We start from the raw sequence: 27,849 nt of genomic DNA, 5'->3' as shown, positions 1-27,849 counted from the left end.
TCCCTGATCCAGCCGTGCGAAGGGCTGTGCTCAATAAATTGAACGGCAATTGGTGAGTTTCGAAACAACCTTTAGTAACCAAAACAAAGCTGTGAAATATATTTATTTTTGCAAGATTCTCAAAAATCTTCCGAACTAAACGAGGTCTGAAATTTCACGCTAAATAAGATGTAACTAATCTCGAGGAAGAAGAGCTATCTCAATTTCTTGAAGCGATTTTCCTTTCGTTTCCATCACGTTTTGTTTTACGACCACCACTGCAAGAAAGCAGCATGCACAAAACATCGAATACACCCATTGAGGCCCCACTTGGTCAAGCAATTGCAGGAACATCAAGCCGACCAGAAAATTTAACACCTGAGAAGTGGCACCCGATCAATACGATGAATATAACATTCTGATGCTATGGTAACCACTATTTACTTGTTTGTTACCGCAGAATGATTGAAGAACCAAAAATATGATTAGCTAGAAACCATTCATACGTTTATCCGCCAATGAATTAGATGAAGATTGAAAACAAGTATATTACCCAGTGCACCGACATACAGAATGCCATTGCTTTGGCCCTTATCCGATTAGGAAATATTTCTGTGAGCAAGAGGGCAGGTACTGGACCAGCTCCGATGGCAAACATCAATACAAACCTGCACCAAATGAAACACCAGCCTCAATACCAAATTTTAATATATTAATTAACTTGTTCATCCATCACTCGCTCTCAATTTCAAATCTAAAATATGACCGATATGTACAGGGTTTAGTCAACTCAGGTCTGCAGTGAGAACAAGTAAATCCCGTTTCACACTTGGTAAGATAACATCAAACAGAAAGAAAAGGAAATGCTAACCAAATCTCAATTGAAACATCAAAGTCTAGACATAGATATGTACAGTCAAGAATTTGGTGTTCAAGATTTGAAAGTACGGAAAAGATGGATAGATAAGCAGCCAAACTAAAGAAAATGGAGAAACAGTGTACTTACAGCAACATCCCAGTCAGGTATAAATAAAAAACATTGGGACTTGACACAGACAAATTTGCGGCAAGAACTTGCAGAGCCATTGACATGCCCTGAAGAGAAGAAAAGACGGAGCGAATGCATGGTTAATGAATGCTAATGTTAAAAGACTAAAGTTTGTTATTCAAGTTAAATCAAGCTATTCATAACACTTAAAAGATATGAAAGAAGAACGTGAAACAAGAAGTCGAAATTTCACTCAATTACAGGTGCTCAATGGATTGTAGTACATAAAGACATGCATGAATCCTGCAAGTTTCCTAATAAAAACCTTTATCAAGCACAGTCAATAGACTACCATGCTAAAGAAGCTGCAAATGAGGAGGACCTTCCTTCCTATTTTGTCCATCAATAACAATGCAACAGCACAGCCTGGAAAAGTTCAATGGAGTAAAAAAACGAGACACAACGAGCAAGACAATATCATGTAAGATATATTGAATTCTGTGATAAATAAATACTCACCTATCAAATTTGCAATCCCAACAAATACACTTGCCAGGTTTGAGGAAACTCCTGCTCGTCTAAACACACTTGAAGAGAAATAAAACACGGCATTTATTCCAGAAAGCTGTTGTAAAGCAAATAGTGTTGATCCAAGAAAAACAACTGCAAAAGTACAGAGTAAAAAACAAGCACTGGCCACCAGGTGAAGTAAAAAGTTGATAGCTGGGAGCAGATGGCACAAAGGAGGATTTACCACTAAACAATGAATATCAAGCAGAAAAAATTAAATCTACCTCTTGAATGCCGACCATAGAGCAATTCTACAAGCTTCACAGAAGTAATTTCACCCCCTTTCTCTGACTTTGACAGTTCTGTCATTGCAGCTTTAGCATGTGCACTTCCGAGAAGCTTCTCAAGTTCAGCTTCAGCTTCGATATTTCTTCCTTGCTAACATATCAAATAAAATGCAAGCATTTTTATTTTGTGGCAGACTCATCACAGTGATAAATGTAATAATCTATAATGTGCCCCATTCTTTGTTCAAAACATATGCCTTCAGTATCACAAAATTGTGAAAATAATGTGTCATCAACACCTTTTCAGTTTCAGTTGAACTTGGGAAAGAGTAGTGTTAAATCAAAATAAACCACAGTGGATTTGGGAACACCACCAAGTTTCTCAATTGACGGCAAAAATGTGTGAACAATTGATAACCTTGTACAGCCAATATGGAGATTCAACACAAAACACCATAGAAAGAGCTAGGATCGCAGCTGGAATTGTAGATATCCAGAAGCAAATGCGCCACCTGAACAAGAACATAGTCAAATGCTTGTGCATTAGCTTAGGCCTGATTACCTTTTATCTTTCAGTTGACATATAAATTATAATCATCTGTTTCAATTTCAGCTCTCATCTCAGTAAAATATGCTTACCAGCCAAATATAGTTTTGACTGGAAATCCAATCAACAGAGCTCCCATCAACCCAAGACCTGATCCTATCTGAATCATGCTCCCATAAGTGCCCCTCAAATGAGCAGGTGATATCTACTTGAAAAGTGAAAGTGACGAGGTAGTTAAGAACCAATCACATGTTTTCTAAAGAGAAAAAATAGATAAGAAACAATTTAATAGATACTATACCTCTGTCACATAAAGTGATGCAACTGGGGGACCCACGCCTAAACCGGTACCGACCAAAAGCCTACCCAGAAGCATTCCAACCAAGCTTTTAGATGTTGCACTGGAAATAAGATATTAGCACTTTTTCAGAGTCGAAGAGAAAATGGAAAGGTGCAACAAGAGTAATGTATGAAATCTCCATACTACTCAAAAAAAGTTAGCATGTTCTTATGTAATAGTAACTAAATCCTTCATCTATTTCCCACTGGGTATTAGAAAATGGAAGGTGCACCACCCCATTACATTTTCTTTGCTACGTAGTTTCACAAGCTTCCTTTAACAATTCAGAATACTCTCATGCAAAGACTTTCAGGACATTTATCTTAATACTCAATGCACCTCAAGTAACTTGTTAGTACCTCAAAAATCTTTAACAAGGAAAAAAGAACTTTTAACGCAAAGCCCATGCTCTCTTGAAGGAGGATACTATTTGAACGAAGGATATGGTTAGGCTGCAATTAGGCATCGAAATTATATAAAAAATATCGAATGACTTAAAAAGCTATTCACTTAGTCAGGTCCCAACACCAACAAAAACAGATAGATATCTTAAGTTATATCTGTGCCCCAAAAATAATTATCCTTTTGGCCTACAACTGAAGATGCTGTAAGTTGAAAATATTTTTGAAGTCAGGTAATTATTTAATGGTTACATGAATAGTCCAAAAGAGAGGAAAAAACACCAGAAACAAAAATATTGAGAGAGTAATAACAAAACGTGGAATAAATAGGTCTGGAGGGTTAATTCTACTTCCACTAAGCCTTAGTATTAGCATACTTGTGAAAAAAACTGTAGGAGTAGAAATCCCCATCTACAACCAGCAGCATGTAGATATACATGTCCACTAGAAAAAAACAATCCTTATTAAAAATAAAATATTATGTTCCATCCTGAAACGACCAAGAAAATACAAATGCCTCATCCCTCACCCGACAAAAAGCATGTGATAAAGGCACAAGGATGAAACAACAGATTTATCATTCACGGGGTCCATTTATGTGTTATAAAGCAAAAGACTTTCAAGTTACCATATGGAAGCACCCAAAAGCATAGGCAATGCTGACAATTGTAAAGCCCTACAACGACCAAATTCATCCGCAATCCGACCACTGATCAATGATCCAACAAAGGCACCAGCAAGACAAATACTAACCACCAATCCTGTGTCACAATATAGCATACAAATAAAAGGATAATTCATATTAGTTTTTGAAGCAGTAAAAGAAATAGAAAGAGATCTAACCTTCTGCCATGGAATTCCCCACAAAACCAAGATCCGTCGAAATGCTTTCAAGTGGTTCATTTACAACTCTTAGGAGAGAGAGAACAGATTTTAGTACGCCAAAAAAAATTGTCAGAACTTATACAAATAGTTGAATTAAATTAAGGAATGTAACTTAAAAACTAACCCGAGATGATAGCCAAATAAAAAGGAAACTATAGTCGCTACAAGTACATGTGGAAAAGAAAGTTTCCACGGGGGTTTTGTAGCTTCCTTCTCCAAAGCACTCAGCACAAGCACTGAAAAGCACATTAAAATCCCAATCACTTACAATCACCAGTGTTCGCACACTTTAAGAGCAATTATATACATACACTGCAGCAAATTTGATATCATCCTTCAACATGAGATTATGGAATGACTAACAAACTAAGATGGCTAGTATTTTGAGTTTGCACTCACTTTCAGACCAACGGCCGAACAAATTTCGTGAAAATACCACATTATTACACACTCTTACTAAGTCCTGAGCTAGAACAAGGGAAAATTTGACAAAATCAGTTGAAGAAAGTTCACCTAAATCATCTTCCATGTCACCAGAGTCGAACCAATCACTCAATATCCTTGCTCTCTTACTCAAGCAAGTTTCCCAGGAATTTGAAATACTTCAATCCACACTGTCACAAAAAATGAATTCCATAAACTTACAAATACGATCTTAAAATACATCTCTCTAACTCCAGATCAGATCCTAGCTTCTGCATACTCACGCCATTAAATTTAAGCCCCAGCACTTCTCAACTGGTGAGATAGCAAGGCCACCTGCTATCACCCTTACAAATTTTCCAAAGCGTGAATCGCAACCGAGATGAGAAGGTGCAGGAGGAAACCGTACTGATTAAATTATAGCAGGTGTTGCTGTTAACATGCGCCAGGTGGAACAGGGTTTCGCCACGAGTAACCGACAACGTAGCCGAAAAGAGTTTATTAATAAATTATTTTCCAAATAAAAATAAAAAACATAAATGACTGCCCGCCCTTATTATTGCTCGACACGTTCGATAGTATTGGTTTTGCTTTTATACTACGCTGACACAAAACCTAGAGGGAAATGGGTTCCCGGGTAAAGGACCAAACGACGCCACACCAGCCGCTGTTGAGCAGCCTCGTCGTACGTCCCGCTGGCAGCGAAGCCGGAGTTGGAGTCCGTGGTGCTGGGAGCGATTACGAGCCTGGAGAGGTTCGTCGCGACCTGCCTCGAAACTCTCGTCCTGGATATCGTGGTTCGCCTCTATCCTTTACGTTGTGATTTATTTGTTGGAAGATTTTAACACTTGCTGTTTTTTTTTTCTTGGATAATCTCAAGGACTACCTTTGTGAATTTTACTTAATTTGTGGTTTTTACATTTAACGTCGATCAACTGGTTCATCCTTGTGTTTTGGATCTAAGATTATACGTGTAAGTTGAACCACATCTATTATTATCTTTTAAAATTAATAAGCTATTGAAATCTGGGGAAAAGAAAAAGAAAGAAGATTACCTTTCGGGCTTCCCCCAACGACTTCTAGTGCTGAGAAAAATACCGAGTAGTAGGAATCCTTCTGTTGATCACGCAATGGATATGAAGAGAGTTCTAAATTCCTGCATCTGAATAAAGTTGCAACAAAGAATTGTTGTAAGGTAGTCTGATTTCGAAGTTGATAAAACTTTAATTTAACCCAGTATCTCGAACCCAATTATTCATATGTTTAGGATTAGTATTTGATTGACCCAGCCTAAGATAGCACCAAGTCCTTCAACCCCAATAAACCACTGTCGGCTGGAAGGAGAAGTGTGTTGCTGGTGACATTTATGTCACCCGTGTCATGTAACATCCATGGTCTTTTGTGGTCCTCATGCCTATAGCCGCTTTCATTTTATATGTAGATTACTTAGTTATGAAAGTGAAAAGGTGCACACATGCCTTTGAGCCAGGGCACAAAGTAAGACGTGTACTTCATTGAAACGAGGCACATTTAATTCATAAGATCCGACATTTAGAAAAGAGCCAATGAATACTTTGATGTATTTTGAATTTGAGGTAGTTTGTTATGTATATTGTATTCTGGACCTAAAGCTCCATGTTTTAATATGCTAGATGATAATACAAACTGCAGCCTCAGTCTATTAAATTCAATCTTTTCATTGATATGAGGTATTTTTCAAGTGAAAGTGTCAGGGTCATTGAGATTTTAATATTTTCAATCTCCATATATCTTCAACTAGAGTATTTCTTTTTAGTAGATTATTGTTAAAGAAATTGAATTGTCTTTAGTTAACCTTCCTATCATACAACCTTGAAGTTATTTAGCTGTGGTTGCTTGGTATCCCCTATTTTCATAATCCTTCGAAAATAAGATTTCTTGCATGATTTGAGATATATTTAATTTTCTCTTGACTCTAAAACAAAGATGAAGACTATCTTCTTTTGAAGATTATTTTTTATAAATAGCGAAGTTATGATGCCATGGTACCAAATACATTCAGTTCTATATTGCCTATTTGGGAAAGATAAGTTTTATGCAAGTTTTAGAATAGATAGGAACAACTTGAGACGGTACTTTGATATGCATATTACTGGTTCACATGTTATTGATGACGTGAAATCTTTTCCACAGCTTGTTTTATCCTTCTATTCATGCACTTATTATGAACAGCTTCCATAATACTTTGATTGCTCATTACCGTAGGCGGACTTTTTCTTAACGTGATTGATTGGTGTTTATAATATTGTGTCACTGTCACTGTCTTGTGTTCTATTTCAAGATTTCTTATGAAACGTTGACTGGCGAATGAGTTCTTCCATTGTTCTCTACAGCAGTGAATATTTTGGGTTATGATGAATGGCATTTTCGGCACCAGTGAAATGTTGGAACATGGTTTGGATTTTTTATGTTTAAGATGGTTCATATACGTGCCTGGGTAGATATATGTGATTTTAACTATTTGCATCAAATCAATGTGATGTAAGGGTCATGTCCTGTTTTGAAGTTTGGATGGTTGTGATGCATGGGTTCTGGCTCGTTTTTTGATCAAGTGATGTTGATCTTCCGCAGTTGAACTCATTTAGAGAAGGTTTTAGGTGCAATACTCCTATGACTTGTTAATGTAGACCGTGTTTGGGGAGATGGCTGCATGGTGGTAACTGGTAGGAGTCATGGTTAACTTAACAGTACATTTGAAAGTTTGGTCGCTGGTACATTGGTAGACTCCGATGCTTATGAGGGCTAGGGAATGAAATTGCACCACAAAGTGGGGATGAGTCCCTAAGTTTTGATTTGCAGTTTTGAAACTATCGATGGGTGGTACTTGGTGGATCGTGTCTATCATTTGGCTGGTAAATTGTGTTGGGATGTTCATCTGTTTGATTTATGGTCTGCTTGATCATGCATTCCGTATTTGTTTTTAATTTTGTTCCTCAGAAATAAGATGTTTGGAAGGTTTTCAGAGGTGGTGTTGGGATGTGCAGCAGGAGGTTTCTGTATGCACATGGAAGCGTGAAAGAATTTTGTGTTTGTATTTGGCTAGTGCATCATTCGAGTACCAGTTCAGTTTTTATCAGTGGACGGGGCCATTGTCTGACGTTTAGTGGTTGACAATGTAGTGGTTGCCATCCGATTTTAGTAATTAGTCAGTTGGTTCTCTAAGATCTGATACTTGTCTTCTGAGGTGTGGTCAATTCCATGCCAAGTTCCTTGTATTTTTCTTTACTTGTACTATCATCCACGGAGTTGAGAAGGTATATCGAGGGCAGTGATTTATTTGGTTTTACACTTCTGTTCCCTACTGTCCTAATCATCCTGACAAGCAGATGCTTCAACAAAGGGGAATGTTTGTTGATGTGATTGAAATCTGTGCTTGGTATATCTGGGATTGCCGTAATTGACTTGCGTTGGACACAATTCTTGGTGCCTGCTACTTGCGTAATTGGGTGCTTATGTTTTTAGGCTTCACTGGCTTTTTTCAGGTTATAGAATGAATGCAAGTTCTGTTTCTCCTCTGCATCGTAGGGGTGCACATCGTAGCTATAGTCCAGGTTTTGAACGCTCCAGTGGTGCACCACGTAGTCGTGGATTTGGCAGTGGGAGAAATTCTAGTGGATATCGAGAGTCCTCACCCCCATATGGCCGTGTGAGGGATGGTGGCAGGTTTTCTGGTAGAGGTTATGACAGGTCTGGACATCGGCCTGGTCCATTCAGAGCTGAAGGTCTGCGTAGAAATAGTCCAAATGTGCTGCCAAGAGAAGGAGATTGGATTTGCTCAGATCCTTCGTGAGTACCTTACTTCTGTCCATCTTCACTTGTGGTTTTTCACTTAATCTTTTGTGCATCTCATCTTATTACTTTGATGTTCTTAAATCATGCCAGCACAACTGTTTCAGTGCATGACATAGTTTATACCCTCTCTCAGCTGCAAAAAATTGAATTTTGCAAGGCGAGAGTTTTGTAACAACTGCAACAGGTTCCGCTACACACAACCTGGTAGTCCCAGGAGGGGATATCCTGTCCCCCCGTTTCCTCCTAGACAAGGTTTTCCTGGTCCCCCAAATCATTCCCCAGGACTCATCATGAAAGGGAGCTACAAGTCCCTTACCCGTGATTGGCCAAGGCACGATCCTAGGGATTTTGGAGTTGCTAGACCCTCACCCAGAAATGAAGCCAGATATCCTGATCCTCCTCCATTTCGAAGTGAGAGGCGAGATTATTCTGAAGATGATTATAGTGATAGATACAAGCACGATAGACCACCAATGGTGCTAGACTGGGACCGCAGAGATCATGGTAGGGATGATTTCTTGAATGAGAGAGGCGGAGGTTATGGAAGGAGAGTATTGTCCCCGTCTCCAGAACCACCCTTGCTTCCTACTCGTGGCTGGGAGACTCTTATAAGAGAAAGAAGCCGATCTCCAGTTAGGGCACCTCGTAGAGAATTTCAGACTGATATATATTTGAGCCGAGGGAGAGATGACCGGCGGGGTGTCAGGGCGGAGGGGTTCTAGCTGACGCTCCCATACCTCACCCTGTGGCGGTATCACGATGCATGTTTTGTTTTGGTTTATTTAGAACCGTACCGACGTACAAATGTGGTAGAGTGACGTGTAATATTTTTTTTGACCTTACTGTATTACATTGGATCATTTAGACAAATTTACTGCTGTGAGTTTGGTTCTGCATGAAATGCCACTTTCGTGGTTAAAGTGTCAAATTGGATGTAAAAATACTTCTCGTGATAACAGATTTGGCGACGGCATTTTTAGACTATAAAACTTATGGCCTACACCCGATAAAAAGGATCGTTGGATTAACTTGTTTTGTTTAAAATCATAAAAAATTATAATAGTATTTGTAATATATATATATATATATATATATATATATATATATATATATATGAAATGATGCAGGTAAAAAATAATATACAATTCAGGTGAGACGGTAAAAAATACATTAGTCTGACGAAATAATACGAGTTGTGGATGTCAGTTGTTTTATTCAACTGTGACTCCAAATAAGAGTGCTTATTTATTATTGACAAAAACTTGTGTGAGACGTATATATTATTTGGGTTATCCATGAAAAAGTATTATTTTTTATGCCAAGAGCATTATTTTTTATTGTGAATATCGGTAGGGTTGATCTGTCTCACGGATAAAAATTCGTGAGACCTTCTCACAAGAGACATACTCTTTATTATTTATGCAAATATATATTAATTTTTTTAAAAAAAAATTCTATTACCAAACAAAACCATAATAATTGCGAGTGGAGGTAATTTTTAAACCAATCGAAAAATTGACAAAAACAAAATTTACTGTTTCTGATAAGAGGAGGCCCCATTTAATATGTAGGGGCTAAAATATTTTACGTCGAACAAGGTGAAATTCCCACTATTTATTAGTTACCGATAAATTTGAAATATTTAAAAAAAAAAATCATGAAATAACATAAAGTTTTTGAATGTTTGATTTTATTTCTATTTCTGGCTAACACGAACAGTGGCCAAAGTAAATTAAATAAAGACAAATAAAAGTAGGCCCAGTAATTGTCCACGTTTTAACATATTTTTAATCTCATCCGTTTGTTTTATTTACCCTTGAAGAAATCTCAACCGCAAATTTTGCCACTTACGAGTCAACGGAGTCGCGCCATATATTAATTTTTACCTTTTCTTTTATCGAAACAGAATCTGATGAAACAGCCACGGAGCAATTATCTTCTACTTCTCGCTCACAAATTAAATTCGAAATCAACGAATCATTTTACTACTTCACATCAACCCTTTCATAATATTAGATTGTAAAGATAGCGTTGCCCGCACTTGATTGCAATCCAATTGTTATCAACGGCAGAAAGCCCACATCTGTGGCTTCTATGAATTTCCACCGCCCGATTCTTGTTCTCGATAAGAGCCGTTGGATGAGATAGTGATGCTAATCTTACCGTCAAAAAATTACAAAAATTGAATTTCAAAAGCGAAAGCAGAGAGGGAGGACAGAGCTCAAAGCCCCCCCTTCTTTCGAAATTCATCACTTTCCCAGCAATTCTTGAATTTTACGTATGTAGTTTCGTGTAGTTTTGATCGAGATCGAGATATTTTGTGGTCTGGAGATTTTCTTGGAATTTTGTTTTGGTGAATCTGAAGCTGTGTGGATTATGAGAGTCTTTTTCAGTTTTCCAACTTTGAATTCTGTTAGGTTTGTAATTCGAAATCTGTCTAATTGGGAGAGGAAGGCTAGCGGAATTAGACTTTTGTGAATTTGAATTTTCTAACTTGCGAAAAATATTCTGGTGAATTGTATTTTAAGTTTGGGTTTTGGAATTTTTTTATTTTGAAATTATTTTTTGAATGGAGCAAAGAGAGGGAGGGGAGTTCCTTCCCAAAAATCGGCCGTCGCAATCGGAGGATTCTGCAACACCGGCAGCTGCGGATTTACAGGCGAGGAAGCTTGTGAGACAGCTCGATTTTACTGGCTTAAGTGGCAGCGCGTCGAGCGGCGTTCACCCTCAGCCGCATCAGGTAGCAACTCCGAACCATCTGAGTCACCCCACGCAGCAGCTGTCATCAAAACCGCCACAGATGTTGTTTATGACTTCGCCACATCCTCCACGGCCATCTGCGCCACCCATTCATCCTGCTATACGCCCTCTTCTGTAAACGCCTCAGCTACTACTTGAATCTTTTTTTCAAACTTTTTCGGAATGATTCAGTCTTGGGAGCATCAGATTGTTGATTTGTAAAACCCTTTAAGGTTTTGTTGGCCAATTCTTCAGTTTCATAAAAACGTTTCGAGCTTTTCGTTTTCCAACTATATAATTCCGTTGCATATATCTATTTTAATGATAACTTTCTTGGCAGTAAAATGCGTGAATACTTATCGCTACAGAAAATAGTAATTCGTTCCTTTACATTTCTAATTGTCTGTATTACTTTCTTGTAAAAATTGTGTGTTCATTGGTTATGAGTCTCATTAAATAAGTATCTGCACGCAGAAATTTCATTTGTACTGTCCATGATAACTTATTTCTGCAAGATATCTTACATATTTTTGTTGTGTTTCATTTGGGGATGGATGCTTATTGGTCTTTGCTCATGAGAAGCTTTTCTTGTCTTTCATTTTTTTACCATTTTCACTTAATATGCTTTCCAGTTTCAGCAAATTTGTGGATTATGTATTCTTATTATGCGCATTGATACCTGATTAAGGAGTTTCTTTTCGCATCATTTCTCCTGAAGATTCCCTTCCGTCTCCTTTGATGTTGCTTTATGATGCTTGTGTATATGAAGATCGAAAGATCAAATGCTTGATTGTCTTTTGATATTTTCTTCTCTCTTTAATGTGTTATGGTAGTTAAAGTATGCCTCACCTATTCTTTGTATGGACACTTACTTGCTGGTGAGTTAAATGAATTATCTTCCTTCCACAGGAAACCTGAATCACCAAGAGCAAGATCAAGACCAAATCTGAACGAAGTAAAAGATGGTACTCCGAAGAAATCAAAGCAGTGTAACTGTAAACATTCTCGATGTTTGAAACTGTGAGTAGTTGCCCTTTGTCTTGGGAAAATCCATCAGTCCAAAATTGAAAGTGTCTTTTTTTCCATTTTGAGCTTCAACCTCTATTAATGGAGGGATTGGTCACAGAATGTTTATATTTTATTTTTTGGAATAAGAATGAATAACTGTACATATGGGAGTTTGTTCAAGCATATATTTATCTTTCAATTCAGAGCTCATTTCGTAACAATAAATTTATGATGAAGAAGTGTTGCAAATATTCTATGTGAAGATGTTATAAAAATATCGTAATATTCTGTCAAATGTATTTCATGAGGTTAAGCATAATGATATAACTGAATGACTTTAAATTCTTGATTATAAGCTTGTGATATTGTTTGGATTTATTCATTTGACGATAGAATAAGGTTAGCATGATCTGTTTCACTGAAAATCTTTTGGGCAATGAATAAATCCTTCATTAACAGCATGGGACAAGGTCCACTATTGGGCAATGAAGCTAATATGATTACTCAAAGATTTAGATAATCATTCATTAAGTTGTTTTGTGCGTTTGACATGTAATGTTGCACATGGAATGAAACTGATATTTCCTATTTATAAAGGTATTTGTATTCTGTAATTATCTTACTAAATTTTGTATGAGGTTATGTTTTCCGTTACACCATTTTTATTTCTCGCTAGTCACTTGCATCTTTAAATTGTGATCATTTTAGCTCGTTGGTGTTCCTATGGTTTCAATAGTCTCCTTAGTTTGTATTTTATTTTATTTTTTTGTAAAGCTCTTTAGATTTTATTTGAGTATATAGCATGTGAATAAAGTGCATCCCTCCTTGACAGAATGAATTGTGATGCATGTCCTGAAAATTTCGTGGTCAGGTATTGTGAATGTTTTTCATCTGGAACATATTGCGATGGCTGCAACTGTGTAAATTGTCATAACAATGTTGAGAATGAAGCTGCCAGAAGAGAAGCAGTTGAAGCTACACTTGAGCGCAATCCTAATGCTTTCAGACCAAAAATAGCTGGTAGTCCACATGGAGCTCGGGACAACAGGGTACTGTGAAAAGCTCTGTCATCTTTTAATCATGCATTGTCATACTCTGCCCTTGAAATAGAGTCATAGAATGTCAAGAAATGTGTTTTCATATGAAGAAATACGAATGGTTCTCGGTACTCCCAACAAATAATTTTTTCAAACTCAAATTTCCTATGAGACTGAAAGTCAAACCTAGGTTTAAAACTATGTAATTGCTGACTACCCATGTTCTGTTTTTCTGGTGGGCATTGTTTTAGCATATATCATTCAGATGATGTTCTCTATAATTTTTAATAATTTTACAATGTGGTGAACATGTTTTACATAATTTTAAAAAATATCTCTTATAGAAGAATGTTAGGACAGATGAGGATTACACGAGAATGTATTGAACAAGAAATGAGTATAATAGGGAAAAGGTTGGATGTTGGCAATTGAAGATAAAATTAAGGCCATATGCCGAAGATGTTTTGGGCATTTACTGTTAGAAACACCAGTGAGGAAGTGAGGTAAATTACTGTATCCAAGAGAAATGGAGGGAGATTAAAATTAATTTGACACTAAAGTATAAGCATTAGTGAAGTAATTTGTGGGAGTATGCATATAACTGGCATGACTATGCATTTCAGTATGTCCGGAACTCCAAATTTTCTAATTTGTGTTTATTGCATGCAATAACATCATGTATGTAGGAGGAAGCCAGGGAAGGTTTAATTACCGGAAAACATAATAAAGGATGCCACTGTAAGAAATCAGGATGCCTCAAAAAGTACTGTGAGTGCTTCCAAGCTAATATACTTTGTTCTGAAAACTGCAAATGCATGGACTGCAAAAACTATGAAGGAAGTGAGGAGAGGCAAGCACTCTTTCATGGAGATCATGGCAACAACATAGCATATATCCAGCAGGCGGCAAATGCTGCCATTACAGGTGCTATTGGATCTTCTGGTTATGGGTCTCCCCCATTGAACAAGAAACGAAAAGGTCAAGAGCTTTTCTTTGGATCAATAATGAGAGATTCAGTGCACATGCTTGGGCATTTGCAACAGGTAAATTTTAGTTTTTTACTTGAGATATAATCTACATTATGCAGTTAACAAGATTGCTAGAGTAGATTTGAGCAGTTCAAGACTGCATATACTTGGTCCGATTGTGATTTTTACTCCTTTCTCGAATTTAATGTTTATGTTCTCTTTTTTAAGACATGCATAATGCTTCGTTATTTAAAATGCAAATTTTATTCCAAAAGTTCCTATACTAAAGTGTATTGATATGGCACACACTTACATTAACATATCACTATGCTAAGGCCCAAGGGTAAAAATGAAGACATCTAAAACATTAACCTTCACATGGAATTGCACAATAAATCATGAGAGATGGATTACATTATCACTGTTTACACTTAGCGTGTTCTTTTTGTACCTTTACTATTGCTACATAACCGCATTTTGGTGACTGATCAAGTTGGTGCCTAATCTCACAAGCACAAACATAAATATATTTGGTGTTGGAAAATTTGAATTTAGTAAGATTGGAAGTTGTGGCATCTGAAGGGGTTTGTAATATTTTGAGGATTTTTAGTAAGATGAAGAAAATAAGATTGGAAGCATGAGATCATACGGCAAAAATATTTGGTGGATCGCTACTTTAATGGTTTGGGTTCAACCATTGCACTGTTACATTGATATATATTTGTTTGGGTGTTAGGGGTGATGCTTGAGACTGAAGTAATATTATCTTGTGCTACTCCATGCCTAACATTGAGAGCCCGATTGAAATTTCTGAGATTTGGCTGGTGGAAAAACCAGTAATGATGATCATTTCTTTCGCGACATATGATCGGTGGGAAATAAATGGGGGATTTGTTGAAGATAACATCTGCAAGTTGAAATGTCTTAATGCGGATAGATGGGTTAAAGTTATTACATCTGGTTAACATCTTCTTCACTATATTTGACTTTAGATTTATCAAATAGGATCATTTCTCTTTGACAGGCTAACCAAATTAAGGGTTCAGGACCTTCCTCTTCATTGTCATCACTTCCTGGTCCACAGCATGGTAATGTGGCAGCCCTGGGCCCTTCAAAGTTTACATACAGGTATACATAAGTTTCAATTGAGATTCATTTGCAGTATTCTTTCGCACAACTTACTATTGTATTGTATGGAAAGATCGCTCTTGGCTGACATCATTCAGCCTCAGGACGTTAAGGAACTGTGCTCGGTGCTCGTAGTGTATGGGGGAGAAGCTGCGAAGATGCTTTCCGGTATACATGGATTTTTAAATAATCCCCAATTTATGCAGTGGTTTATTTGAGTCAATAATACATTTGATTTTAATGTTATCCATCACCTCATAGCATCTTTAATAACACATTAACACTCTAGTTGCTATCACATGGCATGTTATTTAACAAGAACCGAGGATTGAGTAAAATACTCTCCATCCGTATCATGTTCTCTATGCAATAGAGTGTCTGAGACAGTTCTATGATCTCAGGACTCAAGAGGGAATTGTCGGGCTTGTGCATGTCATATGTTTTTTTTCTTTTGTTTCTTGAAATCTAAGATGTGTGAAACAGAACCATATCACTGTTTACTTTCTTGTCTTAATATGTCTGTGACATGTTCTCCTATGCAGTGTAAGCTGTTCAGACTGAGCATTCAAACTTGTTTTGTCGTTTTTGTATGACTCCTTTTTATGTGTTGTGTATACTTGTCCAATTTTATCCTTCTGATAGAGGCTATAAAGAGAATGTAGAATTGTTGATTTAACGGTAGAATTGGCTTTGGATTCTAACTTCTGGTGGGAGTATAAATGTTTTGTGCCCAAAATATTACAAAAAAGAGAAGCCTTAGCTTTTCTTTTGAGCATTTACTATCCTAACTATTCTCCAATGCTTGCTTTTTTATGTGGGTGACGAGCACTGTAATTTGGAGACTTTTAATTACTAATAAGATGTTCCTTAGTTATGTCTATGAAATTTGTACTTGCATTGATTGCAGAAGAGAGAAAACCAGTAGAAAATAGGCCAGAGATTTGTATAGAAACTTCACCGGCTTCATCAAGTCAAGATCTGTCTCAAAGCCTGAAGCTTTCTATGGCGGAGGAAGCTTTAATAGACGATCCTTCAAGTGGAAACCAGAATGAGAACACTAAAGTGGAGAGTGGTTTTGAAGGAGCTGATTTATCAAAAGGAAGGCCAATGTCTCCTAGTACATTAGCTCTGATATGTGACGAACAAGATGCAATGTTTCCTAGCACTGCTTCTCCTAATGGATTAGCAGGCCATAACAATGTCTTATCACAGTTACCACGTGATCAAGGACTGACTGAAGCATATCCAGAGCAAGAAAGAATTATTTTAACTACCTTGAGAGATTGTCTGAACAGGCTCATCACTTTAGGAAATATAAAAGGCAAGGTTCATCCTCTCTGTTTTTCATTTTGTACCTTTTGCTAGCTAAATTATGAACATGATTGAGCATCTGAAGTTTTATAAAACTAGAAGCAGGCAATCAATTCCATTAACTCGTAGCTGGACATCTGTAGAAGTACCAACCTTTGGTTCGTGTTCGCTCGGGCGTTTGTCTACCGATGTCGAATTCGAATCTGTGCTTACACGTGGGGAGTTACTTAGTGTCTCTAGTTTTTTAGATACTATATTTCTTCTTTTTTCATGAGGCAAAGCATTGCCACCTAAAGTCATAAATGTTCCACTCGATATATCTGTAAAAAGTTTGCATGAGTGTCCCGTCGCTAATAAGCTCAAAATTTCATGGTCGGTTTTAATCCTAGGTCTTTCAGATATGTAGTAGTGTCCTAATCTTAGAGTGGTTGACTTCATTCGCTAAGGACCGTGCTGCAAACCCATAGAGAAAGTTTAGATGACCTCAGGCCATTCTCAAATCTTAGTGCTTCAGGTTTTTAAGATAGTGTTAGCAACCTCTGAAAAAAAGTGATCATTGAACGAAGAAAAAAATCTATAATCACTTTTTTTTTCAGAGTTTGCAAGTACTCTCTAAATATTGCAGCTCTTAAGGAAATAGAAATGGGCATAATCTAGAAATGATATACTTTCATTCAATTGTGTGCACTTTGATGAGAACTATAGGTTTCTATTTCTACCACAATATCCCCAATCGATCAAATGGTTGAATAAAAATGGGAACTAAGGTCTAGATACAAGGTTGTGATCTCTTGTCCTAGACGCATATTTGACCCCAACAAATTTTTTGTTTATACACGTTTCCCATTTGTCCAGTTTTTTTTGGGTCCAATTGATAACTCTAGATGCTAATTTAAATTTTAAAATACTACGTTCAAGAGTCTCATGGTATTTAGATAATTTTGGATTTGAAGAGATGAATGACTGATGAACATGATTATTCTTTTCGTCTTGGGTGTACACTAACCATCCTTTTCACTCCGCAGAAGCCAAATATTCTTCATTGGCACAAACAGATTCAGGTAATGTGAAAGACTTAACCAGCAAAGACCCAATAAATACAAGAACTGAAACTTCAAGTCAGCAGCATAAAAGCAATGGTGCTGCAAAAATTTCTGTTCTTCCACCGAGGATGCCTTCTACGGTTAATCAAGATGCTGCTGCTGTCAATAATGAACCCCGTCATAAAATAAATCCAGCTGCTGAAAATGGGAGTGTAAGAGCAAAAACTGAACGTGAAGTATAATTTGTTTAGGATTGGTCGGCATTCACCCAAAACATGCTGTTGCATCTCTGTAACATTAGGCTGTAATCTGATTTGGCTTTTCTTGGGTGTAGCAGCGAAAATTACATATAGAGTTAGTACAGATTTCAGATAGAATTTTCTATGTATTCATTGATTAATACCATTTAAGGTTAAAATTTCCATTTTCTGGGCAGATACTTACTTCCAACTTGTGACACCGAGCAAAGTCAAGGTACATGTAAATGCCTATGCACTATGAATGTTGAACCATTATTTTACCTACCATATTATTTTTACCATTATTAACTTGATAATATAATATGAACTCGATGAGAATTGTCATTCCCTCGAAAAAAAATATCAAAATGGATCGAACTTGAAAAGGAGTGTGGTGAATCACAAACTTTAATATATTTTTTTATATTTTTCTCACCTTTTTGTACAAAGTCCAGACACAGAAGAACGCTAAGTCTCGGAAATTTATCAAATTGTTCTGAAAAATTCGAAATTCGAGATGTTGTCGGGTAGAGAGAATATCCCCAAAATAAAGCCCTAAATTCGTAATATAAGTGCTAACCCCTTTTTAATTCGTTGGTCAATTTCTATATAAGCTTCCATCAAATTATTATTTTATTTAAAATTTCAATCTGAAAACCCAATGTGTTAATAATATTATAATATTTTTTAAATTTTTTTTAAAATAATATTAAAATAATCAGGTTGAGAATTCCGTCGAGTAGATATAGTTTCCCAATCCCTCTCTTGATATTGATTGGAATGAGAAAAATCCTGAAAACTCGGATTTTTTAGTTTTTTGTCAGCCCTAATATGAGTTATATAATTGTTCTCAAAATAATGAATAACTTAATTACAATTTATAAAATTGTTTTGGAAATTTAGCAAATGCAATACTAGTATAAAATATACTGATTATCATATGGCTTATCTAATTATTCTCAAAATAATAAATAAATTAATTACAAGTATCAAAGAAAATGTGAGAAAAATATTTTTTTAAAAAAAATAGATTAAAGTTAAAAATGGTTAAAGGGGTAATTTGGATAAGTTAAGAACACAAGGGCTAATAAGCCCATAAAAATTATACAATAGGTTTTGCGCTCTTATGCGATAACACAAGTGATGTATTTACAATTTGCCCATATATATTTCATCATCATCGTCATCCAATTTTTGATTAGATCTCTTGTGAGACGACCTCACGAATCTTGAGACGGCCTCACGAATCTTTATCTGTGAGACGGGTCAACTATGTCGATATTCACAATAAAAAGTAATAATCTTAGCATAAAAAGTAATATTTTTTCATGAATGACCCAAATAAGATATCCGTCTCACAAAATACGATCCATAATACCGTTTCACACAAGTTTTTGCTCCAATTTTTGGTATTGTTGTAAACTCCCAGCTTTAAACAAAAACAGACATTAGTGTATATGTTCTCTATCTGTTAAAACATAGAAAAACTGTGATTAATATACAGACTTTTTCACAAGCTTTTATTTCTTGTAAACGTGAATGGAAATAATATTGTTTTGTACTTTAATCATTAATAATATTTTATAGTTGTGAGAAAAGTATTGATTGATAACGAGAACAATAACTTCATTCTTGATTTATATGTCTTCTGAAATTATTAATTGGCTCGATAATCTAAAATTTTATACGAATAATGTGTGTACAATTTAATACTTGCCCCAGTACATGCCAATAATATTATGTACTGAAGAAAGAACCAGGATTATTATCACGAAACCCAGGTCTAAAAAAGATGGTTTGGTGATGAATATTTAGAGGTAAAATGAAGTTGTGCAAGAAAATGAATGACGTTGACCGATAAAAACAAACAATAAGAATCTTAAAAAGATGGTTTGGTGATGAATATTTAGAGGTAAAATGAAGTTGTGCAAGAAAATGAATGGCGTTGACTGATAAAAACAAACGATAAGAATCTTGTAAATCGAAATTTCAAATAAATTTTTTATCTGATACGATTTCACTTGATGAATATAAATACAGTGTGTGTTATTATACATGCCACCCTACATATCAGAGGATGCTTGCTCGAGATTATTGAATTGGACTTCGATACTCAATGCATTTATAGGCGTGGCCTAGCTCCTGAAGATGCCGGAGCAGGTGCACTCTGCAGAAACGAGACCATTGAGCCAGCATATATGTTCAAAACTCGGCCTATGCCCTACGTCCACATCGTATGTAATGTTTTTTTTCGTGCTACATTTTTTAACGATAACTCGAAAATTTCGCATGTTGTAACACTTCATATATATAGAAGATTTGAATCGCACGTACACACATGCTTCTGCACTCCAAAAGAGATGACGGGCTACAGAACTTCTTGTTACCAGAAAACATAGAGGTTGACTGACTATTGAGTATAATTATGAAAATATGGGATGATGAAATGTTCACATAATGTGGGAAGATTCTAGTTTGTCGATCATTACACTAAAAACTCAGCTAAAAATACAAGAAACAACAGTTTGAAGGTAAATTGACATTTACGTTGGTTACTACATAAGCACAGGGGAGGGGTTTATTTAGATTGCTGAGATTTTTAGGAATTTAAGACTAGCAAGACAAAAAAGAATTATAATGTAATTATTTGCATAAACCTAAACTACTGGCTGATTCAGAAGATAGAAAAATCCTGCAATTGTAATTTTAAAGAATTTTTTTAAAACGAAGTAATTTTAAGCTTTAGAGGGATATTTACCAATGGGATGACTCTTGCTGCTCTTTCTGTCAAATAGTTTGACGGTCTGAAGAAATTACCATACGCTTCAGACAGTGTCTTGAGTCTTCTGTATATATAGTCTGCCCCAATGGTGTCTGCCCAGTAAACGATACCACCACTGTTGACAAAAGATAAACCTCATCATTGATCATTTTCTTCAGAAGTACCACCAACCAAACAGTTAAAGAAATCACGTGTATTCAGGATAACTATATACAAGCATAATTTATATGTCATTCTGCAGAAAACCATCCCCCTTGGCTCAGATTCAGTGGTCTAATTTTTCATCCGGTTGGCTACAGCAGTTAAAATTTAAATTTAAAAGGGAGATAAAATCCTAAGTGTATGAACTCAAAACATGATGTCCTCACTCCTCCTCAAGGTCTGGTCCTTTTTAGTGGATGCAAGGTCTGGTCCTTTTTAGTGGATGTATTTTATTTCCTTTCCATCCTTAATTACTCGATCTTTGAGATTGCAGAGTTCATAGACTAAATTAGTAAATTGAAAACCAGAAGATAATTATAATTTAAAAAAATTGTGGTGGATAAACTGACCGATAAGATGGGAAACTCATGCCAAGAACAGAAGCAACATCCAAATCTGATGCTTGGACAACTATGCCATCATCTAAAACACGGCATGCCTCATTCACCACAGGAAAGAGTATCATCTCAATAATTTCTTCATCAGTCACAGTTATAGGCTGTAAAGAAGATTTACGGGAAAGAATATGATGATGGAAAAGTTTCAATCATACATACAATTTTAGAATAAGAGCGGCTAAACAGACAAAAAAGTACACCACTAGAATGCATTGAATTTGCAAATTAAAATTTAAAATCCATTCCAGACCTTCCCACCAGGCATGATATTCGTGAGCCTCCTAGACTCTTCTATTATTGGGAGCACTGAAGGATCAGGCTTTGGCTTGCTTCCTTTTTCATATATATAATATCCTTTTCCATTACTTTTGCCTGAACAAAGTTGCACCAACAATTATCAAGGGAAGATATATGCAAGACCTTTAGATTAAGCAAGAAAAATAATTTATCTCTACCATTTCTCCCATTTTTCATAAGCAAATCAACCAGTGGAGATGCAAAAGTGCGATCAGGAAAGGACACAGAAAATTCTTTCGTTGTTGCAACAGCTACTCCATATCCTGCGACATCCTGGAGCCTGTAAGGCACCAGGTATTACAACCATTTCCACATATCATCTCCCAGCTGAAGGGAACATGAGCATAGTGATAAAACGAACTGCTAACAATACCATTATTCTCAATCAACGTCATTTCTAAGAACATTCCACGGGTCTAAACACTATATGATAAAGTAGGCCATTGAGAAATACATATTTTATAAATTAACTCAAGAATGAAATGCCATAGCCAGTAACTGGCAGGCATGCAAAGACTTCGTTGCATATAAGATGTTGTAGAGGAAAGAAAATTACTGGAATGGCCCCATAGGTAGGCCAAAATTACTGATTAGCTGATCAATTCTGAAAACGTCCACACCCAAGTTAGCCAAAAGATGTGCACTTTGAGAATATGGAAAGAAGGTTCTATTCACAGCAAAGCCAGTGCAGTTTCCTACTACAACAGGAACTTTCTTTATGATCTTTCCAGCAGTCATTAGATCAAGAATTATTTGAGGCGAGGTCTTCTCTGTCCGCACGATCTCAAGAAGAGGCATTACATGGGCAGGACTGTCAGAGTGACAACACAATCAGCAACTGGAGTAATATTTAGTCATTTATAAAACAAAATTTGCTCTCAATATGGTATAATACACAGTTCCAAATCCATTCGCCTAAATTAAACTCCTTGTAAACTCTCCATAATGTGGTCTAAGCATATAAATGCAATAATATTTGAAATGGAGGTATTCAGTGTGGCATGATCCTAACAATTCAAAAAAGGATTCAATGAGTGCAGAGAGGGGCAATAAAGTGAGGGTGGTGACTTTTATTAGAAAGAGAAGAATTATTATCTTTGACGAAAACATATATTTTCCATGTTAAGATTTCTAGACTCTAAGTTATGACCTCTAGATACCTAGACACTAAGTTATGACCTCTACATCGAAAGGAAATAAAGAATCAGATTACAGAAAGCTTTTGGCAACCAAAGTAGAAGATTATTTATATGATGTTTTATCAATCCGACATAATTCACAGGTAGCTCATTCTATTTCAATTTGTGAAAGAAAATAAAGCGTCCTTTTCCATCTTCCCACCACTTCCCATCCACATTACAGTCACGGAAATTTTCCAAGATTGCAAATATTAAGAGACTCCAAATTGCTATGCTCTTTTGGCAAACTTCCTAACAGCTCAAGAGAAAGAATACGAATTCATAATTCCTATTTACTTTTTCAACTCGGTGAAATTGAGGAATTCAATTCCTGAATTTGTCAAGAGCAAGTCAACCTGAAAAAATGTGCACCCACGATCCGATCTTGTGCTTTGGTCTTTTCTCCAACTATATCGAGGTCTATAGTAGATGTGTTTGATGCCAAAATACAATGAGAAGCGCACACCTTCTCAATATCCTCAAAAATTTTCTGTTTCAGGGAAATATTTTCTATAACAGCCTGCAAATAAAACAGCTATGTAAGAAAAGCAAAACATTAAATGGGAACTATAACATTAATTCTTAGTAGCCACAGTTTGCAAATATCACAATGTAGGAAATCCAAAAACATCATAACATATAAATTGAGGCTTATCTTCTCTTTCCTTCGCCAAAAATAATAATTAATTATGTCGATAACAGTGGATCATGGATGGAAGAGAACTCTTTTTAAATCATATTTTCAGTGATTTCTAATTTGGACTTCCATATAGCTTCTTATAATCAAAATCATAAAATGTTCAGCTCAGTGTTAGTAAAATAAGTCATGGGAAAAATGATTGTAAATCCTTCAGTCATGGGAAAAATGATTGTAAATCCTTAGGTTAGCATTGTTGGAACAATAATTGGAATCCACATCCTTTTAAAACTTGATTGGACAACTTGATAAAAGCAAACACACAATTTATCCAACCCACCTCTATGACCATATCCACATCCTTGAATCCAGAGTAGTCTAAAACACCTTTAAGAATCGAAAGGGCCTTCTCGGCTTGATCCGGCGTCAATTTTTTTCTTGATACCAAACCCCGGACATTGACTGCAATACAAAGTATGAAGCATTACAACCACATGAAAATTGAATAAAGTATAAGAATATTTGAGCCTCCACCGAACCGTAAAAAATCATATTTATTGCAGATCACTTGACGTCCATTTCTTCCATAGGTACGATGGCATATGCTTTCTTGCTAGGACTTATAACTTGAAATTACAAGATTAATTTAAACACGTGTTAACTAACCTTCAATTGCTTTTAATCCCTTGTGAAGATAATCGGAATTGATTTCTTTCAAAACAACATAAATATTGCTCAAAATAAAAGCTGTGGCTATTCCAGAACCCATTAGTCCTCCACCAATAACAGCAATTTTCTTTATTCTTCTCGGTGTAAGACCAACATCTGTCACATTAGGCACCTGTATGCTTCATAAAAAATTTAGTTGTTGGCTGAGGCACGAAACAAATAAATTCATAAAAACATGGAACAAGGAAAGAAAATTTTAGAAGTATTATAGAAAATGCAGACATCAAAGAAAATAGCATAAATAACATGCAACAAATAGATATTGTCCGTACTGACAAGAAATCGAAACACAAGGCAGAGGCAAATGGTTGCAGTAGGGAAAATATATCTGAAGCTCCACATTGGGACTGTGACACCTTTAAGAGTAATATTGGATCTTAATAACTTAAAAACTTTAGTTGACAAGATAGACAGCTTTTTGGATCCTAATAACTTAAACTTAAGTTGGTCCCAGTACTATTAAGAGTGGAAGATGAAGAACCACACAGAAAGTTTAGATCAAGTGGTCTAATCAGAAAAGCAGATTATACATGGGGTGAATTGGAAAACCATTGTTCTAAAACTGAGAAAATTTTGGAATGAACACTGTAGATGAATAGGTCCTGTCCTATCTGACCGAGCCAAGTCATCACTTTTAAATGGGGACTACTGTTTGTACGTTCGAGCAAAACCCATTTTCTTACATAGTAAATTCATGTATCAAAGTTCAATCTTAATCCAAATGTGAGCATTACATGATTGTCTTAAGTTTGCCAACTAGTGTCCATACCAGACTTTTACATTCAGTTTCTTTTGGCACAATAAAGGAACCAACACGTAGAAAGATAAGTCGCTGACTTTGAGACCAGCGAGTTTACTTTTTATTTCTTTTGGCACAATCAAAGAGCCAAATTGTAGCAAGATAAGTCACTTATCAACATGAATCATATTTTTATCTGAAATGTTGCTAAAGTTATCAAGTAAAAACCAGTTCATAAGTGGTTTTGCAATCCCCTGCACCTTTGTTGTTGCCCTTTGAGCGAAAAATGCATGAACAAGACCTTTCGATGTGTCTGTCTTGACTAAATGCTTGAATACTTCCGATTCCTGCAAAACTAGCAATTAAATCTCATAGGGAGCCGGACTATAAGATGCATTGCATACAACAGATTAAAACATGCTCCACAGAAAGTAGATCATTAAAGAATATTAATTCCCAAAAATCAGTTTCAGAAAACTATTTCGAAAACCAATTCAAAAAAGTTGACATGTCTTTGTAAGGGGTTGAACAATAAGATAAGTTCTATATCACAGATTCAGATATGTTCTACAGAAATAGAACTTTAAAAGATATTTACTCCCAAAGATAGCTGTTTCAGAAAATTATTCACAAAACCAAGCACAGAAAAACCTTGCCTTTAAAACTCCATGATATCCTCCATGAATTATTCCTTCTGCGATCACATCAAGACATGCCTGGTGCTGAGGCATATTTTTAACAGTCTGTTTGGCCTGTTGTCTAGCCATATTTAGCAAATCAATCGCGTCAGGCAGTGAACCAAGTTTTTCCACATTATGAAGAGGACGTATCCATGGCTTGCGCCTTCGTGCGATGTCTAATGCCCATTGTTTAGAGACTTTAAGCAATTCTTCTGAAGCCACAATAGCATCAACAAGGCCAAGCTTCTGTCCTTCTTCCGATGTTATTGGTCTAGATGACTTGAAACATCGTAGATATTCAAATAAACATAAATATCAAACAAATGTTATGAGCATGATAACATTAACTATGGCAAACTTCTCTTGAGAAAGAGAGGTGTTACAAACCTAGGAGATATTTTACAGTCAAATTTGGAGGATGCATATTCCACACATGCACAGATCATAAACTCTCAAGGTAAAGTTTGGTGTCATAAATACCATAAATTAAAAATATGTTTTTTTCATTGTAAACATGCTAAGAAGAAAAAGAATGACGAGTGAAAGGACTGGAAAATGATTAACTTGACTTAAAACAGCCAACAGCCTACCAGCATAATATCAACAGCCTTTTCCAACCCTATAAGCCTTGGGAGACGTTGTGTACCTTGTAAAATAGCCATGATCGGTAAATCATAATCATTGTTTAAAATTATATAACAGTTCCCCATTCAAGCCTGATAAAAAAAATTTATTGAGAAGTCTTACCTCCAGATCCAGGGATGACTCCCAGGCTGAGTTCTGGAAGACCAAGTTGTGCTTTTGGTGCAGCTATGCGTGCATGACAAACCTACGACAATGTTTCAAATATGACAAAATGACATTGAACTGTTATCGAATATGATGCACTGGGAGTAAACTCTAGACATATTAAAAATATGCACGAAGATTACAAACCATTGCCAATTCCAAGCCACCTCCAAGAGCAAGTCCCTCTATAGCAGCAACAGAAGGCTTCTTTGCATCTGATGAAGGGATTGGATATCAAATAAAATTAAATAAGCACCGATAAAATGGAACAAAACACTTAAACTTTGAAATTCCTGAATTTTTCAAAAACCTTCTATTATATTGATCATGAGATCCACAGATGCATCAGGCAAGATAGAAGTGTCACCTGAATAAGCACAAATTCAATTTAGTTCCCAAGCATGTGATATTGATTCAATAATGTCAACAAAATGAGAGAAGCAGAGATGTTGACACATGCATACCAGTTCTGTGTACTATTTCAAATACATTGATGTCAAAACCTCCAGAAAATTTGCCACCATTGCCTTCAAATAGAGAATATTTAAAAAAAAATCAGTTGTTACATAAAGCAACAAGAGATCAAAGTCACTAAATCCTCTATAACTTGTAACTTTTTCATAAATCATAAATTTACATTAATTTCCCTCCTGAGTACCAATTGTCAATTACTCCTTCAGTGATTGAACACCACATAGAAATATTGACCTTGTCGAATATATCATTTACTGAGTATAACAGTTGAGAATATTTGGATGACTAATCCGCTCTTTGAAAATTTATGAGCATAACCGCGACCAATACAGTTGACACATCTCTATTTGACATTCCATACGCCGTTCAACATCCCGGGTGGACCAGCTGGGTCATCTCTCATTAGGAGTGGGATATTCAAAGTTTCAAACACTAATCATCATATTTATCACATGAAGCCATAAATTAAAAAAAATTAAATCTTTGAGGATATATGTCAAAACGGTAACAACCAACTAATCAATTCATATTCTATTAAAAACACCGGTTAAAGCCAAGGAAGCACCACGAAAAACAACGGTGATCAACACTCAGTGATTCAATGATCAACATTAAACAAAACAAAACTGAAAAAAAAACATGTCGGAATTTAGAAAATTGCATAAAAGTACCAATAAGAACAACAGCTTTAACATCATCTCTTCTCATGGCCTCGGTATACTTCTCCTTCAACCCTTCAAAAACTACAGAAACCAGACAAAAACAAGAACTTGGATCATACACACACACACACTTAACAGCATATTCAATTTCTAAATACAAAAATTAGCGTGGAATCTTACTGGCAAGGGCCAGAGCGTTAACTGGAGGATTGGAGATGGTGATGACCGCAACCCCGTCGGTTCCCACCTCCATAGTCACTGTAGATCTCTTCATTCTTTCGGATCAAAATATGCCGTCCGATTGATCCACCGAATACACGTGAAAACTAAACTTGGAAAGTGATGGGTATAAATACTGCAAATGCAATTTCCCATTTCGTTTGTGTTTTTTTAACTTGACTTGGACTCGTGGTCAACTGTACATTTTGCATTTGTAAATTTAATAGAACGTGGATTTTGTATATATTTTACGTAAGGATTGTGATAATCGGGGAAGGACATCCATTATTGAATTCGATGTATTTAATAAAATTATAGTTGTTGGCGAGGTGTGAATCAAATGTTTATAAAATCATATCATAATATAAAATTTATGTTTCGATCTATCTATTTTTGCATC

The 27,849-nt window shown here is 36.0% G+C and overlaps 4 protein-coding genes and 1 long non-coding RNA gene across 7 annotated transcripts; 2 read left to right on the top strand and 3 right to left on the bottom strand.

The window, feature by feature from the left end:
- Positions 1 to 49: 49 nt before the first annotated feature.
- Positions 50 to 4,840, bottom strand: LOC142545601 (putative plastidic glucose transporter 2). Of its 2 annotated transcripts, XM_075652865.1 has the most exons (14): positions 4,645 to 4,840; positions 4,451 to 4,551; positions 4,062 to 4,173; positions 3,896 to 3,963; positions 3,681 to 3,813; positions 2,613 to 2,712; positions 2,404 to 2,516; positions 2,183 to 2,276; positions 1,762 to 1,915; positions 1,487 to 1,630; positions 1,320 to 1,393; positions 986 to 1,074; positions 533 to 647; positions 50 to 357 (listed from the first exon to the last, which is right to left on the bottom strand). In XM_075652865.1, exons 2-14 carry the CDS (start codon positions 4,464 to 4,466, stop codon positions 175 to 177), a joined length of 1,395 nt encoding a protein of 464 aa, XP_075508980.1. In that variant the 5' UTR covers positions 4,467 to 4,551; positions 4,645 to 4,840; the 3' UTR covers positions 50 to 174. The 2 variants fall into 2 exon arrangements, with proteins under 2 accessions (XP_075508980.1, XP_075508981.1); XM_075652866.1 differs by lacking the exon at positions 4,451 to 4,551 and having other exon boundaries at positions 4,583 to 4,760.
- Positions 4,841 to 4,891: 51 nt separating this feature from the next.
- Positions 4,892 to 9,119, top strand: LOC142545602 (uncharacterized). 2 transcript variants are annotated; one of them, XM_075652867.1, is made up of 3 exons: positions 4,892 to 5,157; positions 7,882 to 8,185; positions 8,325 to 9,119. In XM_075652867.1, exons 1-3 carry the CDS (start codon positions 4,986 to 4,988, stop codon positions 8,911 to 8,913), a joined length of 1,065 nt encoding a protein of 354 aa, XP_075508982.1. In that variant the 5' UTR covers positions 4,892 to 4,985; the 3' UTR covers positions 8,914 to 9,119. The 2 variants fall into 2 exon arrangements, with proteins under 2 accessions (XP_075508982.1, XP_075508983.1); XM_075652868.1 differs by having other exon boundaries at positions 4,977 to 5,154.
- On the bottom strand, positions 6,372 to 6,624 carry LOC142545603 (uncharacterized). Its single transcript, XR_012820310.1, has 2 exons — positions 6,493 to 6,624; positions 6,372 to 6,403 (listed from the first exon to the last, which is right to left on the bottom strand). It is a non-coding gene; the product is annotated as an uncharacterized LOC142545603 (long non-coding RNA).
- Positions 9,120 to 10,383: 1,264 nt separating the features above from the next.
- LOC142545600 (protein tesmin/TSO1-like CXC 5) lies at positions 10,384 to 17,849 on the top strand. The gene is made up of 8 exons (XM_075652864.1): positions 10,384 to 11,065; positions 11,840 to 11,950; positions 12,810 to 12,987; positions 13,662 to 14,018; positions 14,968 to 15,071; positions 15,145 to 15,239; positions 15,979 to 16,392; positions 17,408 to 17,849. The coding sequence occupies exons 1-8, from the start codon at positions 10,761 to 10,763 to the stop codon at positions 17,665 to 17,667; spliced, it is 1,824 nt and encodes a 607-aa protein (XP_075508979.1). The 5' UTR covers positions 10,384 to 10,760; the 3' UTR covers positions 17,668 to 17,849.
- A 1,783-nt stretch (positions 17,850 to 19,632) lies between these two features.
- On the bottom strand, positions 19,633 to 27,616 carry LOC142545598 (peroxisomal fatty acid beta-oxidation multifunctional protein AIM1). Its single transcript, XM_075652862.1, has 18 exons — positions 27,411 to 27,616; positions 27,240 to 27,311; positions 26,559 to 26,621; positions 26,405 to 26,461; positions 26,242 to 26,309; positions 26,053 to 26,134; positions 25,896 to 25,951; positions 25,282 to 25,584; positions 24,886 to 24,972; positions 23,824 to 23,998; positions 23,498 to 23,619; positions 22,877 to 23,040; positions 21,899 to 22,153; positions 21,501 to 21,622; positions 21,296 to 21,417; positions 20,998 to 21,146; positions 20,423 to 20,561; positions 19,633 to 19,831 (listed from the first exon to the last, which is right to left on the bottom strand). Exons 1-18 carry the CDS (start codon positions 27,502 to 27,504, stop codon positions 19,787 to 19,789), a joined length of 2,175 nt encoding a protein of 724 aa, XP_075508977.1. The 5' UTR covers positions 27,505 to 27,616; the 3' UTR covers positions 19,633 to 19,786.
- Between the last annotated feature and the right edge of the window lie 233 nt (positions 27,617 to 27,849).

Source organism: Primulina tabacum, chromosome 5, assembly GCF_025594145.1.
Source record: "Primulina tabacum isolate GXHZ01 chromosome 5, ASM2559414v2, whole genome shotgun sequence".
In the NCBI taxonomy this organism is placed as follows: domain Eukaryota; kingdom Viridiplantae; phylum Streptophyta; class Magnoliopsida; order Lamiales; family Gesneriaceae; genus Primulina; species Primulina tabacum.
The sequence above is the reverse complement of the archived record's forward strand: the minus strand, read 5'-3'. Positions and strand labels throughout refer to the sequence as shown.

Coding starts and splice junctions, on each gene's coding strand:
- LOC142545601 (XM_075652865.1), bottom strand. Junction 3,814..3,895: donor GGGGAATTCCATGGCAGAAG/GTTAGATCTCTT, acceptor ATTGTGACACAG/GATTGGTGGTTAGTATTTGT. Junction 2,713..3,680: donor CTTTTGGGTGCTTCCATATG/GTAACTTGAAAG, acceptor TCTTATTTCCAG/TGCAACATCTAAAAGCTTGG.
- LOC142545602 (XM_075652867.1), top strand. CDS start 4,986: ATGGGTTCCCGGGTAAAGGACCAAACGACGCCACACCAGCCGCTGTTG. Junction 5,158..7,881: donor CTCTCGTCCTGGATATCGTG/GTTCGCCTCTAT, acceptor GGCTTTTTTCAG/GTTATAGAATGAATGCAAGT. Junction 8,186..8,324: donor TGGATTTGCTCAGATCCTTC/GTGAGTACCTTA, acceptor ACCCTCTCTCAG/CTGCAAAAAATTGAATTTTG.
- LOC142545600 (XM_075652864.1), top strand. CDS start 10,761: ATGGAGCAAAGAGAGGGAGGGGAGTTCCTTCCCAAAAATCGGCCGTCG. Junction 11,066..11,839: donor CCTGCTATACGCCCTCTTCT/GTAAACGCCTCA, acceptor TTCCTTCCACAG/GAAACCTGAATCACCAAGAG. Junction 14,019..14,967: donor TGCTTGGGCATTTGCAACAG/GTAAATTTTAGT, acceptor TCTCTTTGACAG/GCTAACCAAATTAAGGGTTC.
- LOC142545598 (XM_075652862.1), bottom strand. CDS start 27,504: ATGAAGAGATCTACAGTGACTATGGAGGTGGGAACCGACGGGGTTGCG. Junction 24,973..25,281: donor GATATCATGGAGTTTTAAAG/GCAAGGTTTTTC, acceptor CTAGTTTTGCAG/GAATCGGAAGTATTCAAGCA. Junction 23,620..23,823: donor GGGATTAAAAGCAATTGAAG/GTTAGTTAACAC, acceptor TTTGTATTGCAG/TCAATGTCCGGGGTTTGGTA.